At 36.3% G+C, this 18,086-nt stretch overlaps 1 protein-coding gene across 1 annotated transcript; it reads left to right on the top strand.

The window, feature by feature from the left end:
* Positions 1–1,007: 1,007 nt before the first annotated feature.
* Positions 1,008–17,731, top strand: UCHL5 (ubiquitin carboxyl-terminal hydrolase L5; the record flags this gene model as incomplete). Its single annotated transcript, XM_008943380.1, has 10 exons — positions 1,008–1,071; positions 2,754–2,859; positions 10,093–10,218; positions 10,301–10,362; positions 10,450–10,580; positions 12,155–12,218; positions 13,229–13,331; positions 13,768–13,881; positions 15,834–15,932; positions 17,611–17,731. Coding segments are annotated over 10 exons (914 nt in total), but the record flags the coding sequence as incomplete, so codon positions are not given.
* Between the last annotated feature and the right edge of the window lie 355 nt (positions 17,732–18,086).

The raw sequence follows: 18,086 nt of genomic DNA, 5'->3' as shown, positions 1-18,086 counted from the left end.
CGGACGGGAACGAGCGTGTCTCGGAGGTGTCGGCGCGGCCCGGGCGTTCCCGGGTTCAGGGTGGCGGGGGAAAACAGCAGCCGGCGCAGGGCCGTGTGGCGAACTCAGGCTTGCTGCGTTGCGGCCGGAGGCTCGGTAAGGATGTGCCGCGCAGGGTAGAGTACCGGCGTCTGCACGGGGCTGGGTCCTGTGCTAGCCAACTCGGGTCCCGAGCCGCCTAGAGACAACACGTTGCGGGGCGAGCTGTGACCGGGTTGAGCTGTGGGGTTCGGCAGTAGGCTGGGTAGCCTGTGTAGCCTGCAAAGGGCTTGCTCTGGCTTTTAGCATATGAAATTTTATGTTGATTTGCTTTTAGTATCTTAGGCAATACTGTGGTTTTATGGCTGTAACAATAGATAAGCCTGCACAGGGTTTTGGCCAAAGAAGTGAAACCGTTTTATACTGGGTTAATTGGTTATTGGTTAATTGTTAATTGGTGATTTCTATCACATCGTTTTCTCACAAGTGAAGCTCAGGCATGTTTTTCTCCTTTTGTGTTTCTATTTAACTAAGATTCATCTTCCCCATACAAAGTATTTAAACTTTTGGGCCTCTGTTTTACACAAATGTCCTGTTTGAGTATATTTTTAACAATATTTGCAGTCTGCTATCATGGGTCTTTGGAGATAGATATGTTGAGTTCTGCTTTAGACTAGCTGACAATGTCTTTAAAAACACTGTTGTTTCCAGCTGAGCAGAGGATATAAGGCGACCAAAGACATGTTCATCTCCTCTGCTTCTTTTTGATATGCAGCTGTGTTGCAAAGACAGCATCACCATACACAGGAGAAATTCTTCACATGTCTTGTTTGGTTTTTTAATGAAGATGTGTTAAAGTCTTAAAGTTATAGACTTTCCTATATCCTGGACGTACGAATTGTAAATGTTACCATAGTTCTTTCATGGGTCAGTCTTGACTGGCTTTTAAATGGGTTAGTTGAAGAAACCTGTGTCTTTCTTTGTTTCAGGTTGTAGAGGAGCACAAGTTGAAGAAATATGGAGTTTGGAACCAGAGAACTTTGAAAAATTGAAGTAAGGCATTCTTCCAATCTACATGGGGTTTATTCACATTTGTCTGGCATCGCAGCAAGCATGTGCTAAATTTGAGTGGGTTTTGGTGGCTTTTTTTTTTTGTGGAGTTTTTTGCTTCACTTTCTGCAGAAGTTCATTAGATTTTTGATTTAACTGACTAACTGGCAATTAAATTACTTTTTATTAATGCATTGGTGCATAATCTGGCTTTTCAGGTTTTGGAGGGAGATATTAATAGCAGATAGAGTGTGAAAACAGATTTCTAATGATTTTTTGTCATTGCCTTGTGTTATATCCTTCAAGAAAATTTTTTATAAACTTCTGTTTCTTGCTTTATCTCCCTTCTTCATCACATAACATGATATTGCATCTGTTGCCTTTAACTTACTGTACTTACTCTTGTTTTTCCTGCGAAGCACTTCCATATGTATGTGAGGGCAGATAGTCTTAGAACTGACAGTGACTGATGTCATATGGAACTGTTCTGCCCTCATTAGGCAATATTAATTCATTTACCATTTTGTATGTGATGTATTAAGTGTTACCTGTGTTCACATACAGGAGTTTAAGAGGAGAAAGTCATTCAGCTCTGACCGTATTCTGTTCCTGTGCTGATCCTCTGTTTGTGTAATTAGTATTTCAGAAGAAATACAGAAGGTGCAGTTCTAGAATTTTTGTATGACTGAAGATAGTTTACAAGTGGCAGAAATGTTATTTGAGAAGTGATTTATTTGCTGCCTGCATTATATACTTCATGTGATACTTCATCAGAGCATTGTCTCTTCTGTTCATAAAGGAATAGCTTGCTTGTGCTGTCAGATATTTGTCTTTCTAGCCTTGAGTGATGGCCAGCTTCCTTCCTTTGCACGCATGCATACAATACTTCAACTGAAACACTAACAAGTTTAAGAATATGGTGACCTGTAACAGTTTTCAAATTCCCTTGGTGTACCCACTGTTTAAGAAGACATGTCAGACTTCTGGACGGAGCGTAGGAAAGGGTTCTTATGCAGTACAGTAGTATGTTTACCTTCTGTAGCACCTTCATGACAATGACCTTAAATGCATGTTGAGATAAATTTCTGCTTTACTAGAGCTATGGATTTTGTAAGAGTTGCTTCCTTTACTAATTTTTTTACTATGCGAATACTAAATACGGTGCATCATGCAGTAGAAGCTATTCACTGTGCAAGACGTGGTCTGAAGAGCAAGGCATGATTTTAGTAGAAAACTAGATTTCTCAAAGAGACCTCAAAGCATGAAGTTTCACAAGAGGTCCTCTTTGAATATTTCTTTTATACCTAAAAGGATTACCAGAACTTTAATTCCAGCTCTTGTTTATGATTGACTTATGTTGTGATCACTGTTTATCACTATCAAATGCAAATGAATGCTGTGTAACTGTAATAGAGTAACCAGGGAAGCTGGTCCTGACTTACAAAAAATTACTAAGTCCTAATTCATTCGGATTGAGATTGTTTAGCATATATGGAAAGGAGCCTGAAATATGTTCTGTCCAATTAAAAAACAACTGAAAATTTCAGTGCAAATTCCCTGTGTTAAGGAAGACAATTAACAGAATTACCAAACAAGCATACAGTTAAATTGTGGCAGAGATTTTTTGCTTTCATATTTTTCATCACTATAGGTGGTTTCATTTACCTGTCAATTTTATTTTTTAGGCCAGTACATGGACTCATTTTCCTCTTCAAGTGGCAGCCTGGAGAGGAACCAGCAGGTTCTGTTGTTCAGGATTCCAGACTGGATACAATTTTTTTTGCGAAACAGGTATGGTGAGTTCAGTATTGTTCTTGGATATGCCACAAAGCGTACCTTTTAATAGCAAAAATTAGCCTCCTTTTGTGAAATAACTTCAACAAATTCTGTGAGAGTAGGAACTGGGTGTTAAAAGGTGATCAACAAAGCAGATCAGATTGATCTGTCAAATCAGACAAATATATTACTTATGGAAAAGTAAAGCTCTTATTTGTTTGTCAGACCTCTCCTATAAGAGTAAGTAACTCTTCTGTGCAATAAATAACTACTTGGTAAATGTTCTCAGCAGAATGAGCAAAATATTTTTTTGAAACCACTTTCAACAAAATCTAGGAAGAAATGTTTATTTTGGTCCAGTTTTTATTTCTTGTGTTTCTCAAATGTGCTGTAGGCAGGACAGTATAAGCTGTAGGACAATACTTTCTTTTAAGTATTTGCAGACTACTTTGGCATGGAACTTTAAAGTACTTAATTCAGAAAGGTGAGCTTAAAATTAGCGATTCCATAAAAAATTGGTTCTGATGATGTGTTTTATTAAATACCATGTAGTACTGAAATTTTGTTGGCTTTGACAGGGTGTTGTGCATGTTGCTTGCAAGCAGGAGAAGCAGAAGTGACTCAAATGAACATAGGAGTATTTAATAAATGTTTTTACATCTTTTTCAAGACCTGCTTTTCCAGCAGTGATAAATGTAACAGTCCAAACAACCACTTTAATCATACATGTGTTAATTACAAAGCATTCATATCAAAGGGCAGATGATTAGGCTTTCTGTGAAGACTGACACATAGACCAGTTGTTGATTTTTGGGGAAGAGGTCAAGAAGGGGGAATTGTATTTGTTTTTTTTTCCACTCCCCACAAACACAGAAGTGTTTTCTGTGTAAATATCAACATATAAAGAAGCTTCCACACACTTTTTCTGCCTGAAAGTGTGGAAATACAGAAAACTATGGACACGTTAGGTGTATCTATAGGGCTCCTGGCTACTCTGTATGTGTACTTCTGATGGACAGCTAATAATCTTTAATTTGTTTCTTTTTATAATTAACTTACTGCTTCTTGCTGTTGAGCATTACTTTATTCCTTGGATTTCTTAATGTTGTTTTCTTCATTCTTCCCCTGCTGCAGCTCTTCAGTGCTGACAAACAGTGTCCACCATTCACCGGATACAATGATCAGCAGTGGGTTGCCAATGTCCTTATAGGTGTTTGATAGACACTGGTTTAGGTTGTGATCTCTACCTAGTCAAACGTATTGTTAGTGATCAGTAGGCTGTGGCTACAGAATAGCCTGGATGCAGAGAACCTCAGGGAAAGTTCTTAATAAAACTCTCAAAAGGGTAGTTATGTGGTAAGGGGAAATTAGATATAAATGTAGAGAATTTTTTTCAGATGAAGGCAGATTTACCCTCATTCAAGGGACTTAATCCTTCTTGTTTCCTGAAAGCAGATGAGATTCTTCCAGAGTTGCTGTTCTTGTGGATATGGAGACATTTCAAAGCATTTGTCTGCTAGTTCCAATAATTTTGCTTTTTTTTCACCTCTCCACTTTCCTTTTCTGAAGTGTGATACTGTATTTAAAAGTAAGGAACTAAGAGAAGCTCTGTTGAGCTTTAAATTGGTACTGCAGTATGTGTATCAGAAAATTTGAGTATTAGACTTACTAACAAAGCCAGAAAACTAAAAGCTAATGAGGAAGATCTATTTTGTCACTTTGAAGCATTCATATTTCACTGCTTTCTTAAGCCTAAAACCTCATTGTGGAGGTGTAGGTACTTTATAGTCTTCCCCCTCCTTCAACTGCTACCTTTGAGGATGTGCTGAAGTGACTCTAAGAATTCATTAATTTCAGTATGGAAAGGAATTTCTAGAAGCATTCAGTATTTTGAAATAGTAGTACCTACTTATGGCACTTGTTGGTGTGGCATATGTTTCAAAAATAACTTGCAAAGAGTTCAAAATTAGAATATCGTTTTCCCCTTGTAGTGTTGCCTGCTAGCCAAGTGCAGTGGCTTAGCAAAACCCAAACGTTTCTTGTAGACATATGTGTCTCTGTTTCATGTCAGTTTGCTTTTGCCTGGACTGAACAACTAGTGAAATAGTCACAAAGAAATTTAAATTTAAGAATCCTCAAATAAGTAAAGAAGCTGGTTTGGGTATTTTGAGGGGATTTGCAATCCCAGTTTAGCTCTGACTTTCACGTTGGAAGAAGTTAGCCTTGGCTAGAGATCCAACTTGACAAGCCATATTTTGAGGACTGATGGTGTTTTCTGAAGCAAATGGCTGATCTGATCACTTGCTGGTGACAGGAGCAGGATGTCTCGTTCCTCGCAGCCACTCTCCTTTGACTTCGTGGTTCTGTGCCTCTCTTGCAGCTCAGCTGCTCATTGAACTTCCATGAGCCACTGCAGCTCATCAGCCAGCAGTCTCTGCCTGTGTCTGGGCTGCTCTCCTGCCCTGTTGTGAGATGTGTTTGTTCTGTGAGTCTGTACAGGGCAAAGCTGGTGCAAGGTAAATGAGAGGGAACAGGAGTTTCTTTATAGCAGTGCTGAGGTTATCTCACCTCTTGGAACGGAGTCTGTGCGGCCTTCCAAGTCGCCCATTTTACTGCTGAGGAGGTTTTAAAGTGTCGTTGTAATTCCTTTATTAGCAAATAGCTGTTAGTATGTAACAACGATATACTATGGGAAATAAATGAGGCTGTTACAGCATGGATCTTTCTGTTCAATTTTAGCTGAAATGCTCCCTCTTAAAAGCTATTTAATGTTGACGGGGGGCAGGGGAATTTAGTTAAACATAAAAGGCTGCAGCTCTCAAACTGTGTCCAACAAAATAGCTTTAAAATTACATTAGGAAACACTATATTAATAAGTTTGTGCATGCTCACACTTTACTCGTATCCACTTTCATGGTGATGTTGCCTTTGAATTCCAAATGACAAACAGATCTTTTTAAAATAATGAGTATGCTGGGGGATGTTGAATTGTGAAGTCTGTCTAATATGCATGCATATTAAAAGATTTCTTTTTTTTTTAATGATCACTTTCATGTGCACTTATGTTAAATTTGGCCTCCCTGTTATGCCTAGGTATGATTTGGTTCTCAATTTGAGGCCACAGAACTCTGGATGATCTTACATACCCTTTGAGCTAGGATACCTAGGCACAATGAGGTGAGTTAAGGGTACAATTCCAGCCTTAACTCTGAATTTCCTGATTTCTGTGTTGCTTAACTAGGCTCTTGCTGTTATTTTTAGACACAGTGGCTACAGGGTTGTGCCACTTGATCTACTCGGTGATCTTCAGCACTGTTTTGAGTAGCTGTATTCTGTGCTGATCACTGCAGAAGTCTCTTGATAAAAAAGAACGCCACTGTTGCAGACATATGTGCTAAAATTTTGTAGTTCAGTAACCTCTTCAGGTTTTATTACTCAGGTATTGTTATCATGCCTTTGTTTGGTGCTATGTGTTTATTTTGTGCTGCATTGTGATGATAGAACATCACAGTTGTGATTAAAAAAAAAAACCCCATTGATTTCAGTAATTTGGAACAGTCTATATGCCTTTGGAAGGAGGATGTTCTGAATGATACTGTTACTAGCAAAACATTGGTCTTTAGTTATTTTTGTGCAACTAATGGAAAAATACTATATGAGAGTGTGTTTTTTTAATTAACATTTCCAGTGCTTCAGTTGATTTCAAACACAATTTTTGACATATTCAGATTTGATAACATTGATAGATCATATGTCAGTGTTAAAGCCGAACTTGGGATAACAGCTAACTTACAAGAAGTAAAATGAAGTTGCAACACATGTAATCAGAGATTTTCAGTAACTGCATATAAATATAGGCAGATTATATCTTTATTCCAATGGAATAAAAATTAAAAGTAAGATTTTTAAACAAGAGTAAGTGTTGTGACTTTGTTCTGATGCTGACTTTTTCCTGTTGAGCTTTGTAAAGCCCACTGTTTTGTAATAGTGGGATGCTCTAGTGAACCCAAGAGATTTGCTGGTTGTACTACTAATTGCAGCCCAGGGTTGTCCACAGCATTTTGAAAAAGAAAATATATCATCCATCTGACAGAGTATGTGAGAGCTTAAGGTGCTTCAGCCCTAAATTAATCTAGAAACTCAGATTAGATCCTTAGAGAAAGACACATGGTTATGAAGTTTTGCATCTTCACTGTAGAGTGTGCCCAAGCAGCACATCCAAGTGCTTCCCTTGTTTGTTTTAAGCTGAGCTTCACTTGGTGATATAGCAATCTTCTCAGGTTTTTTGAAATCATCTTAGTGTTGTGCATATACATCTGTTTATATGTTACTGTTTTCTTTCAAATGTTATTAAATACACCTTGTAGCTTTGCTGGTGAAATCTTTCAAATAGGAGTATCTGCTTCCAGGTGGAGTCCAGCATATAAATATCTCACGAGGTTTTCCTGGACAGAAATAAGCAGATGTTGGGATTTCTGAACAAATACAGAAAATTATCTTGATTTTCCTCATGTCAAAGTAAAAATATTTCTGGGTCAACCTGCATGTTTTGTCCTTCTGTCTAAATGTAAAAAATGTTTTCTCCTAGCCTTAAGTGGGAGATACATTGGAAATTTGTGTGGATGGATATGCTGACCAGTTTCTCTTTTGAACCCACTAGCTCGTGTGTGTAGGAGTGCTGGACTGGCTGTGTGCATTCATAAGATGCTGTGCCCCTGTGACAAATGAACCTTGCCCTCATCTATATTTGGTGCTGCAGTCACTTCCCCCTCACTCTGTCCCCTTCACCCTGCCCAGGAACAGTCACTAGCTAGGTACTTCCTTCTTCCATCTTGGTAGTTCTCTCATGTCATCTATGTCAAGGAACACACCATCTTTTTACATGTAACCCCTGCACTTGGTTCTATTCCTCTGCTGCAGGACTGTTCTTGCTGCCTTTTCCTTAACCCCTCTTGCCTCCTACTTGCTGCAGAGTATCTGTAGTTGTATTTTCATTTCAACAGCTGGAGGCCACTGGTCCAAGATCTGCATCTGTTGTGTGTTATTTTTCTAGCAGCAAGACAGGGTTGTTTAGCTTGGTCCTTACATACTTGGACAAACTCCTCTCATACTGTAGCTGGAACACAAATATATTTATGCTAAAAGGCAAATATTTGATGAGACCACAAATTACCTGCTGAGTTTAATTTTTCCTCGTATTTCTGCTGTTTAAAGCTCCTGTATCCAGCTGGTCCAACACAATTTTTCTGTTGATTTTGCCTCTAGACACAAAATCTCTCTTAATTTCCCTTCCCTTTTTTGATGCCATTATTAGGTGAGCAGTCTGCCAGAGTGACTGTTGCATCTTGATTTTTTTTTTGTACAAAGAGTTACAATTTAGTGCTTGCGCGCGCTCTCGCGCGCGCGCTCGCTCTCTCTCTCTCTCTCTCTCTCTCGTGTCCTGTATTACATGTCATTTAACAAGTGTAGTTTGCTGTAGGGACCCTCCCACAGGTGTCTCTGCCTTGTTTTTCCTTTATTAGCTTAATTACAGTGTTTGTAACCACTGCTTCAGGTTAACCCACTCTAATTCACTGAGAATCTTTCTGCTTTCTTCCTTGTATTACTTTTACAACTGTCTCTTATACTGTTCCCTAGTCATAACTCAGAATCTTTAGTTCTTGGTTCCTTTTTTTGTGTCACAGTATTAATTCTCTCAAATTGTCATTCTAGTAGTCTGTGTGTTTTAATTTTTCTGCTTTTGTTCATGATTTCACTGCCCTTGATGAATTTCCTTTCTATATCCCTTATTTTGTAATTGTGTGAACTCTAGCCTTCAGTTTGTGTGCCTGCAGCTTATTTAATTTTCATTTCAGTTGCTCTAATCTGTTTTGCATGTGTAGTTGATTCCTTGATCAGCATTGAAGTAAATTATTTTTCTTAAATTAAGTGCTTTATTATTTTTTGTCATCTGCACTATACAGGCATAGTCTGAACTTGAAACCACTCTGAAGTATAGTAAATTAATATATCATGTGGCTTATAGTATTAGAATAGTAAGTTTTCCTTCATCAGGGACTAGTTTTGATTGTAAACCAGATGGGTTGGGTTTTATGTTTTTGTTTTTGTTTTTTTTTTTTTCTCCTTTCTTGTTGGAAGTGGTTTCGTGTTGACAGCCCAAACTAATTTTCATTTGTTTAATACAAAATCACATCTTCTCCCAGGCAGGCCTAAATGTTTAAGTAGCATTTTCAATTGCAAAATAGTCTCATAGACTGAAGATACACATTATTTTTCCTAGCCTATAGCTCACTGAGAAAAAAACTGCCTATATGAAGTCTTTCTTGTCTTATGGCCTTACACCATTTGATTACTGTGCTTTTAATTAAATCTCAGATTATGGTAATCCTTGTAGTCCCTCTCTTTCTTTCAATACTGTGTTTTAGTTTGGGTATTACTAATCAATATTAAAGACATGGCTGTAATATGAAGGGCTTTGTATTTTCTAAAAATGGAATATGTAACACTTAAGTCTAAGGAAGGGTGTCACACAAACTAGTAAGTTAAATGTTAGGTTGAGAAGGATAGCTATATTGTAAATTGATAAATAAGTGAAAAACAAATTCCTTATGGCTTAGTAATGAGCGAACAATCTTTCAAAAGATCTTTACATCATGGAACACCTCTAAATTTTATTAGTTTATCCCAGGGGTGTTTTTTTTTTTGTCCAATGCAACGTATTATAATAATTATAGATTCCCTAATGTCCTTTGTTGTCCCTATTTTTTCTTTTTTTTTTTTTTTTTTAGCTTTTACTGCTTATAGGAATTCTGATTATCTGAAGGACATTCTTTTTAGGAGAGCTGACTTTTTTTTTTTTTAAGACCATAGGTAGAACAATGTGATTTGGACAGCTTGCTTTGAATAGTATTATGTTTTTTTTCCCACTGAGATCAGAGGGTTCCTGTATTTCTTTTATGCCCTGTACTAATCACTTTAGGGAGATGGTGAGGCAGTAAAATGACAGAATTTCTAAGTGCATGTGTGAAAAACCAGTTTTATCAATGATTGTGACAGCCATCCAGTGTTCATTTTATTAGTCTCCACAGTAACGGCTTTTCTCTGGCTATTTAGAAGAGATTTTCTGCCATTTTAGAGTGAGTCTCTAATGTGAATCAGCATAGAGTGTGTTTAACATAAAAAATGGTGCCCAGCGTAAGTTAAATTTCTGTCACTAGTACTGAAGAAATTCTCAACACTTTTTTCTAGGTAATTAATAATGCGTGTGCTACTCAAGCCATAGTAAGTGTGCTCTTAAATTGTGCTCATCAAGATATCCATCTAGGAGAGACTTTGTCAGAATTTAAAGAATTTTCACAGAGTTTTGATGCTGCGGTAAGTGTCTACTATTTTCTGTGTTTTAAGTAGTACGTTGTTATATCTGTGCTGGCTTACAATTTAATTCTGTTACTTTCAGATGAAAGGTTTGGCACTAAGCAACTCAGAAGTGATTCGGCAAGTTCACAACAGTTTTGCCAGGTAACATATGTTTTAAATCTAGGCAAAACTTGTGGAAATTCTTTTTCATCTCAGTTTTTTTTTTTTTTTTTTAAATTTTCTTTGCAGACAACAGATGTTTGAATTTGATGCAAAGTCTGCAGCAAAAGAAGATGATGCATTTCACTTTGTAAGCTATGTTCCTGTTAATGGGCGGCTGTATGAACTAGATGGCTTAAGGGAAGGACCAATTGATTTAGGTAATATTTTATTTTCTATTTTTTCTGAATATCATTTTAACAAGAGCTTCCTGCAACAAATTGGTTGTATGTTTTAGGATCAGATCAAGTTATTTATTAAAATAAAGCATATCTTTAAAGTTTTCTTAATATGCTATTCAGCATCATACTTCTTTGCTGTCATTTATATTGTTTTATTTTTGTTGGTCTGAAAATTTCATTTTCTTCCTGCTTCCTCCATGTTTCTAATCTCTCTCTCATTGAGTAGTCAAATGAATAGGCCATGTAATCCAATATCTAATACCCTAATAGTTTTGTTGCAAGAGAGAAGTTCACATAACCCATTTCTTGTGGATGTTTACTTTACTTACATGAGGAAATAGGTTGTTCTCAGCTGGCTCTAACGAAACCTGACAAAACTATGTAATCTTTTTGGCTTTCCTTACTGGCAGTGTGCAATTCCTTTTGCTAGTGTTTTTTTGCCATGTCTTCCTTTTTATGGTATTGTTGCCCAGGACAGTTGCCAAGTCATGTTTTCAAGGCAATGGTTTTTTTCCAGTTCGAATGTAAATGTTCCATTTATTTCGTTGTTTGTTTCTTTTGTGCATCTATACCGTTGACTCCATACACTTTTTATATATTATGTGGCTGGTGTTTACACACTGCCTTCTTTCTTCCCAGATAGCAAAGATTATCCCAATGTTTTTTAAAAAGAATAGCTTCTTCTGGCATAGTTTTAGTCTCTTTAAGACTTGCTCCTGTTTTGGCTTGTAATCTTTCTTAACTTGCACTATGTGTGCCTCTACAGTACCTATCATGCATCTGCACTTTTCTTTGGAGTCTGATATAATCTCAGTATGTTCCACAATTTGTTTCAAGAGTGTTTTCCCCATTTTCTTGGCAGTTGTATTTATTTTTGTGCTGAATAATAACTTGCTGCTAAATCTCATCATTAGTCTGGCTAAAGAGACCGTAGATTCTGCAGGCCTACCAGTGACATAACTTTTATTGTCAGATCATGAGTCTCTATTTGCTTTAAGGTCTTGAATTTTTGAGAGGTATTATCAATTTATGAAATCAGCTTTAGTTATTCTCTCATTTATCTTAAAATCAAGTTATCTATCATATATCCTTTTGTATTTTTTCCTGTGTCTGAATTTTAACGTATTGCATCTACATAGTATTAACTCTGTCTAAAGGGAACAGCCATTCATCTTCTAAATGGAAAAACTATCCATACTTTTTTGCTGTCTTGTTTTATGGTGTCATATCAACTAATTTGTCTTCTGTCATAAAAATCAAGTAACATAGTTCCTCTCTTACCATTGTTTCTTATTATCACAAAATATGTTAGATGCTTATGCCCTTAAAATGAATTTTTGCTCCACTGCGTTAGCCAGTATGCTATCTAAATGTTGTTATTAAAAATGTCTTCCACCTCCCAGAAAATCCCCTGGGTAATTTGAGAGTGCAGTTTCCAAGGAAAAACTTGAAACATACTCTGAAGTGGCTGCATAAACCTGAATTATACAAGTCTTCAGTTTGCAGTAAATTTTGCAAAGATGATTAATCTTTCTTTCATTGTTTTTTCCCAGGTGCATGCAATCAAGACGACTGGATAAGCGCTGTACGGCCTGTTATAGAGAAACGTATACAAAAGTAAATGGTCATGATGCTTTCAAAATATAGCACCTCATACATGTTAAAATATTTCTTACTCTTCCTTCAGTTAAAGGCTTTCAACTAAATTGCTAAGGAATGACACGCATCATTTTTGTGTGCATATCACTGTGTAAATTCAGAACCTATTGCCTAACGTGAGCCAAATAAGTTGAGATAAGTCAAATATGTCGTGTTCCCATATGACTAATAGAAGTAGGTGTCTGTAATAGTGAAGAGCAAGATAATGAGCTCCTTTAGACAGATGTGGGTCTTTGCCAGTGAAAACTAAGAGTGTAATTGTTACGGATAAAGTTTGGCTTTGTGCTTATAATTAAAAATACCAGATAGCTGTATTCATACAGTGGTATTTACAGAGAAAAAGTTTTTCTGAGGTCTGTGGCTTGTTTTAAAAATTTAAACTGGAAAAACTTACTGTAGTTTTCCTATTTCTTAACTCTGACCCCAAACTGCAGCCCTATACGTGTTAGAAAGTGGATTTGATGCCATTTTCAGACAGTAATTTTCAAAGACTTTTATTTGAATATTTTTGATAAGAAAAATGTTGCTGCCAAGTCACATTTGGAGAATTTAAACTCTAAAAGGCTTGACAGTCTGTTGAATGCACTTTTCACCTTGTATAAAGAAGTCTCTGACATTTTCTAACAAGCAGCAGTGAGGAGAAATTAAAGACTTGTGTGTGGCGGTTTTGTTGTCAGGTCATATTCTGTTTCCTTTTTTGAACAGTTGTAATATTACATTTTTTGTGTCACTGACAGGAATTAGTAATATGTTGGTGAAGGAGGTTGTTAGGAGTTACGTATTTGCAAGTGCTCGTATGAGGTCCGATTTTACTTTGCAGCAAGATTGAATCTGTAGCACAAGTTAATATACATTTAAATTCTTTTCCACAAAAATGCATTCCTCATTTAGTTGTGATGTTAATGACTCATTTTGAAAGTGTATTGTTTGAGTGTGGTTGGTTTGTTTCTTCTTTGTTCCTCAATTAGATACAGTGAAGGTGAAATAAGGTTTAACTTGATGGCTATTGTATCTGACAGAAAGATGATATATGAGCAGAGGATTGCAGAATTACAGCAGCAGCTTGCAGAGGTAGGCCATGGTATTTAACTTACTGGAGTAGTTCTCTGATATGGTTCTGTCTTCCCTTTATTATTCATCTCCTCCAAATGAAGCATCCCTAAAAAAAGCACGGAAGGGTTACTATGGATATGTCCAGCACAGTGTAGTGCTGTGTGGCTGCACTGATGCAGCTCTGGCTAGTTCCAAGTGACCTAATTGGAGAGCTCAGTACAGCCTGACCACATCATTGTGGCTCTCTGGCTTGAGTTACTTTCTGTGGTAGTGGAACTGTTACTTTCCTAGTACCTGAGATAATCTCTTTATAACTGCCAAGAATGTTCCTATAACTGTAAGCAAGACTGAATCTTTCTATGATAGAAATACTCTTAAGGCTTATTTTAATTTACTGCATTTTTAATATTTTATTTTTAGTGTAATCTATTTAACTTTTTCTGTTTTGTGGAAGGAGGAGCCTATGGATACAGATCAAAGTAGTAATATGTTAAGTTCTATACAATCAGAAGTTGCAAAATACCAGATGTTAATTGAAGAGGAGAACCAAAAATTAAAAAGATATAAGGTATGTAGCCTTTGCTTTTTCAGTTCAGTTACTGTAAAAGTTGTAAGAAAAGTCAGGTTTTATGTCTATGGGAGGCTGTTGAAAGTAATCTGAAGGAACTGGATGGGTACTAGAAAGAGAATGCTACAAAAATTTATGTTGCATTCCTGAATTCACAGTTTCATTACTAGTTTACTTCCTTTTAGCCTAAGGCTTACCAGTCTTTTGGTAATGGTCTCTATAGCTCCCTTTGTTTTGCCATTTCTTTGTGTCTTTCAAAATTTAAAGTATTTTTAAGCATAGTGAGTTATAGAACTCCTACAAAGAAATTGCTGTGTGCCCTAGGAGGCTGATCAGCCTTTTTTTTGCTGGCGTTGGTGATTGCATTACTAGATGTAATAGTGGCCTCTTACCAAGTAGGATTTTTTGTTGTTTTTTACTGGAATGATTTTGACGTGTTAGTTGTGAACTTTTCTACAGAGCATCCATACAAGCTCTTGCAGCTCTTATTGTCAATAATGAAGAATGTTGATGCATCAGTTGGTGCTGAAAACTGATCAGGAGATGCTGTCAACTTAATTTATAGATTCATTCTGTGTTTGCACATACATCTCCTGGTCTGACAGCTGGGTGCCTGCATAGCATTTAGTGAAGAGGCTCTGCTAGGGTGCTTGAATTGTTCTTCCATTACAGTTTACCTGCTGTCTTTTCCTCTGTGGGAAGCACGGAAGACACAACTGGCATGCTCTGCATTTTCCTAAATGAGTACTTTGTGTGTGTGCTGAATGTGTGTTGTTCTTTGAAATGAAGTGTGGTAATAATGAAAATGAGATATGGGAAAGTTTCTCCAAGATGGAAATCATCACTTGGAATTTTTTTTTATAGTTCTCTAATACTTTTAAAGAAATGTTGTTGGGGTTTTTTTTGGTGGGGAAGGGTGGAAAAAGCTGAGTAACAACTTTTTTTTTCCTCCCTTAACCTGTGTTTGGCAGGGTATAGAAAATGGCTAGATTAAGTTGTATATGTCAACAGGTAAAGAAATGAAAGAAATGTTTTCACTAGATTTTTATTTTTTTCATTAAAAATTAAAGATATGTTTTCACTAGTTTCTAGACGGTACAGACTTCAGTAATTCTAATGATAATTTTAGAAGTACTTTAAATATACATTTTAAATTATTTTAAATGATAATTTTAAATGTACTCCTACAGTACATTTGTTAATTTGTAAAGTGGTGGTGTTACCTGTCTAGAGCAATGTTGCTACAGTGTGTTTCACAACGTCAGGATGCAGTTCAAGGAACTAAAAAAAAATATCTTGTGAGTGTAAGCACACAAGTGAAACTGGGGACCAAACAGCCTTACAGTTCCTTACTGTCTGTGGAAATATTGTGGTAACTGCTTAAAAGTGAACTTTTTTTTGTTTTAAGCTACTTGAGGGTCTATGGACAATGTTCCTCTCAGCTGAAAACTCTTTCTCAAGGACAGAGCTATTGCAGAAGCTGCAAAGCATTTAGTATAATAAAAATAGTTATGCTTTTGCATTACAGAAATGTTTAAGTCTTTAGTTAGCTGAGGCCACAACTACACAAGGACTGTAGAAATAAATAGGCCAAGCTGCTATTTAAGTTGAGGGGAAAAAAGTGAAGAGTTTTAACAGTCCTTGTCAGTGTTACTGCAGAGGCTAAACCATGTAACTCAATCACTGAGGCTTTCTCAGTTAGTATGACAAAAATAAGGAGAATTTGTGCCTTAAGTAAATTCATCTGGCATATACTTTCTCACCATGTGTTCAAGATTTTATTGCTTCAATTTTATTTTTAGGTGGCTAAAGTTGAAAAAAAAACCTGTTTCTTTGGCGGGGGGGGGAGGAAGGGAAAGCTGTCGGGTATGACAGAACCATGACAATGGGCATGGGAAAAATCACTGTTTAGCCATATAATAATTCTGTTAATGCTTTTAATGTATTTTTAGATTGAAAATATTAGAAGGAAACATAACTACCTGCCTTTCATTATGGAATTATTAAAGACTCTAGCAGAGCACCAGCAGTTAATACCATTAGTAGAAAAAGTGAGTATTTCCAAGCTGACTTTTAAGAAACAGCATATTAATGTAATTCTTTGTACCTTCTGCTTAAAATAAAAATGTAGTCAAATATCCTGGAAGCATAAATGGCACGTGTTTGTTTGTTTAAACCACTAAATTCAGATATATTGCTGGTTTACCTGATGTGCCTCCTGAGAACTGCAAAGCACTAAACCCAGTGCAGATTGGAGATTGTAGCACCAACCAACATTGCAGTAGTATTATGGAAAATCAAACTGTATCTCCCCTTTGGTAACCTAAACATTTTTTTTTCTAGTGGTGATACAGGAAGAGGCAATTCAATATCTGCTAAATAATGATGTTACAGTGCACAAGGTGCTACAATACAAGGGACATATAATTTGGGCTTTTCTACATGGGTAGTTAGAAGTCCTATTAAAATTGTGATGTGTAGCTCCAGTTCTATGTGGTAGAGTTCCCCATACTACCTTGATATCCCTTTTTCAACTGGAGATGATTTAAGTGTATGCACACACAGATGTCTATGTAGAAGATTGTCCTTTGGCCAGCCTCCACTGTCAATACTGGGTTGTCTTGCTTTACCTAACTGTCAACGCCAGAGGGCAACCTTTGCACAGATCGTGGTAATCTAGGGAGCTGCAAATCTCATTTTCTCGGTTCTTACACTGATTTACTGGCTCATTGTTTTCCCCTTTTTAAGATATCTAGTTATTAAAATTTACTTTACTGTAAAGATTTATATTAAGGCTTGTTTATCAAAGTGTGTCTGTCACTTTTGCAAGGTTATTAAACTGTATGGCCAGTCAAGTCTTGCATATCTACTCATGTACCATAGGCAACATCCCTAATTTTGAACTCATTGAAAAATAATCTCTATATTATTATAATGAGAGAAGAGCTAAATATTATTTAATGAGTATATTCTTTAGCTGAATTTCATTAAGAAAGTGTAAGTGGTGACTTATACCACTTATGTGTGTATGATACAGAATGGACAAATGCAGTGCTCTGATACAGAATGGACAAATGTTTTGACCCAAAGATAGTTAGTATTACATCTGAATTGTTCCCTCTCCTTGCCTAATATTTTTAAGACTAAGTTCATAAGGAAGAAAATTCTAGTACTCTGTCAGTTTGAACTATCTGTCAATTAGCACATGAGGATCTGTTTGCAAATATCTTGGTAGGAACTCTTGTGCTTTTTTCTGCTCTGCTCTTTTGAAAGACCTAAAAAAAAAAAAAAATCTCGGTTGCTTCAGAGTTTAATTTGTGATTATCAGTATATCTGAATGTTGAGTTTCCTTCTGACATAAAATGTTTTTATTAGGAAGAGTTATTTCGACGTTAATTGAAATAAATGTGGAGGTATGAAAAATGAGGTTTAAATGGTGTTTTTAAATTAGTGCTTTTTTTCACGTCTCCTTTTCCATTATGAAGTTACCTAATCTTGCAGTTTCTTTCATACTATATATTTAAGCCTATATGTATTCTTTAAAGACTTCATAGACGAGCCTAGTACAATAGTAGTAGGATACTTGTGAAACGTCTAAATTTACATTTTAAATATCTCTTTCTACAGCATATTTCACTGAATGTTCAAAAATGTAGTCAGTAGTCATTCAGAGCTCCAAAAAGATCTTTGTCTTATCAGAGCTTAACATTATCTCCTTTTGTCTTCTAGGCAAAAGAAAAACAGAATGCCAAGAAAGTTCAGGAGGCCAAGTGAGGACTTTGCAAAATACATACAATTATGTGTTTCTGAAACTATTTTCATGACAACAAATAAAACTTTTCATAAACTTTCAATTTTGTCCAGCGCACGTTTGACAAAATTGTAACATTGAGTCTTGTACTGTATGCACTGGTCTCATTTTCTTCCTTCCCCTGCATCTTGTGCATGTAGTACTGCTAAGTAAAGTTTAGCTTCTCTTGGTCAAATTCAGTATTTAATGATTTGATTTCTGAAAGTTTGGGAAGCAGACCTAAAAATGTACCCATTTTGTCCCACTTGAATATAAGATCATTATACAAATGCCAGAGTTTAAGCATAAGCATGAGCTTTCTTTGCTCATCCCTACTAACAGTTATAATACTATCCAGTTGTTCAGTGGCATACCCTGTGTCTTTGTTTTTATGAAGTATGTGTCTAATTTTTTT

Source organism: Merops nubicus, unplaced genomic scaffold, assembly GCF_000691845.1.
Source record: "Merops nubicus isolate BGI_N331 unplaced genomic scaffold, ASM69184v1 scaffold8587, whole genome shotgun sequence".
NCBI classification, from domain to species: domain Eukaryota; kingdom Metazoa; phylum Chordata; class Aves; order Coraciiformes; family Meropidae; genus Merops; species Merops nubicus.
This window is presented reverse-complemented; position numbering and strand designations above follow the sequence as displayed.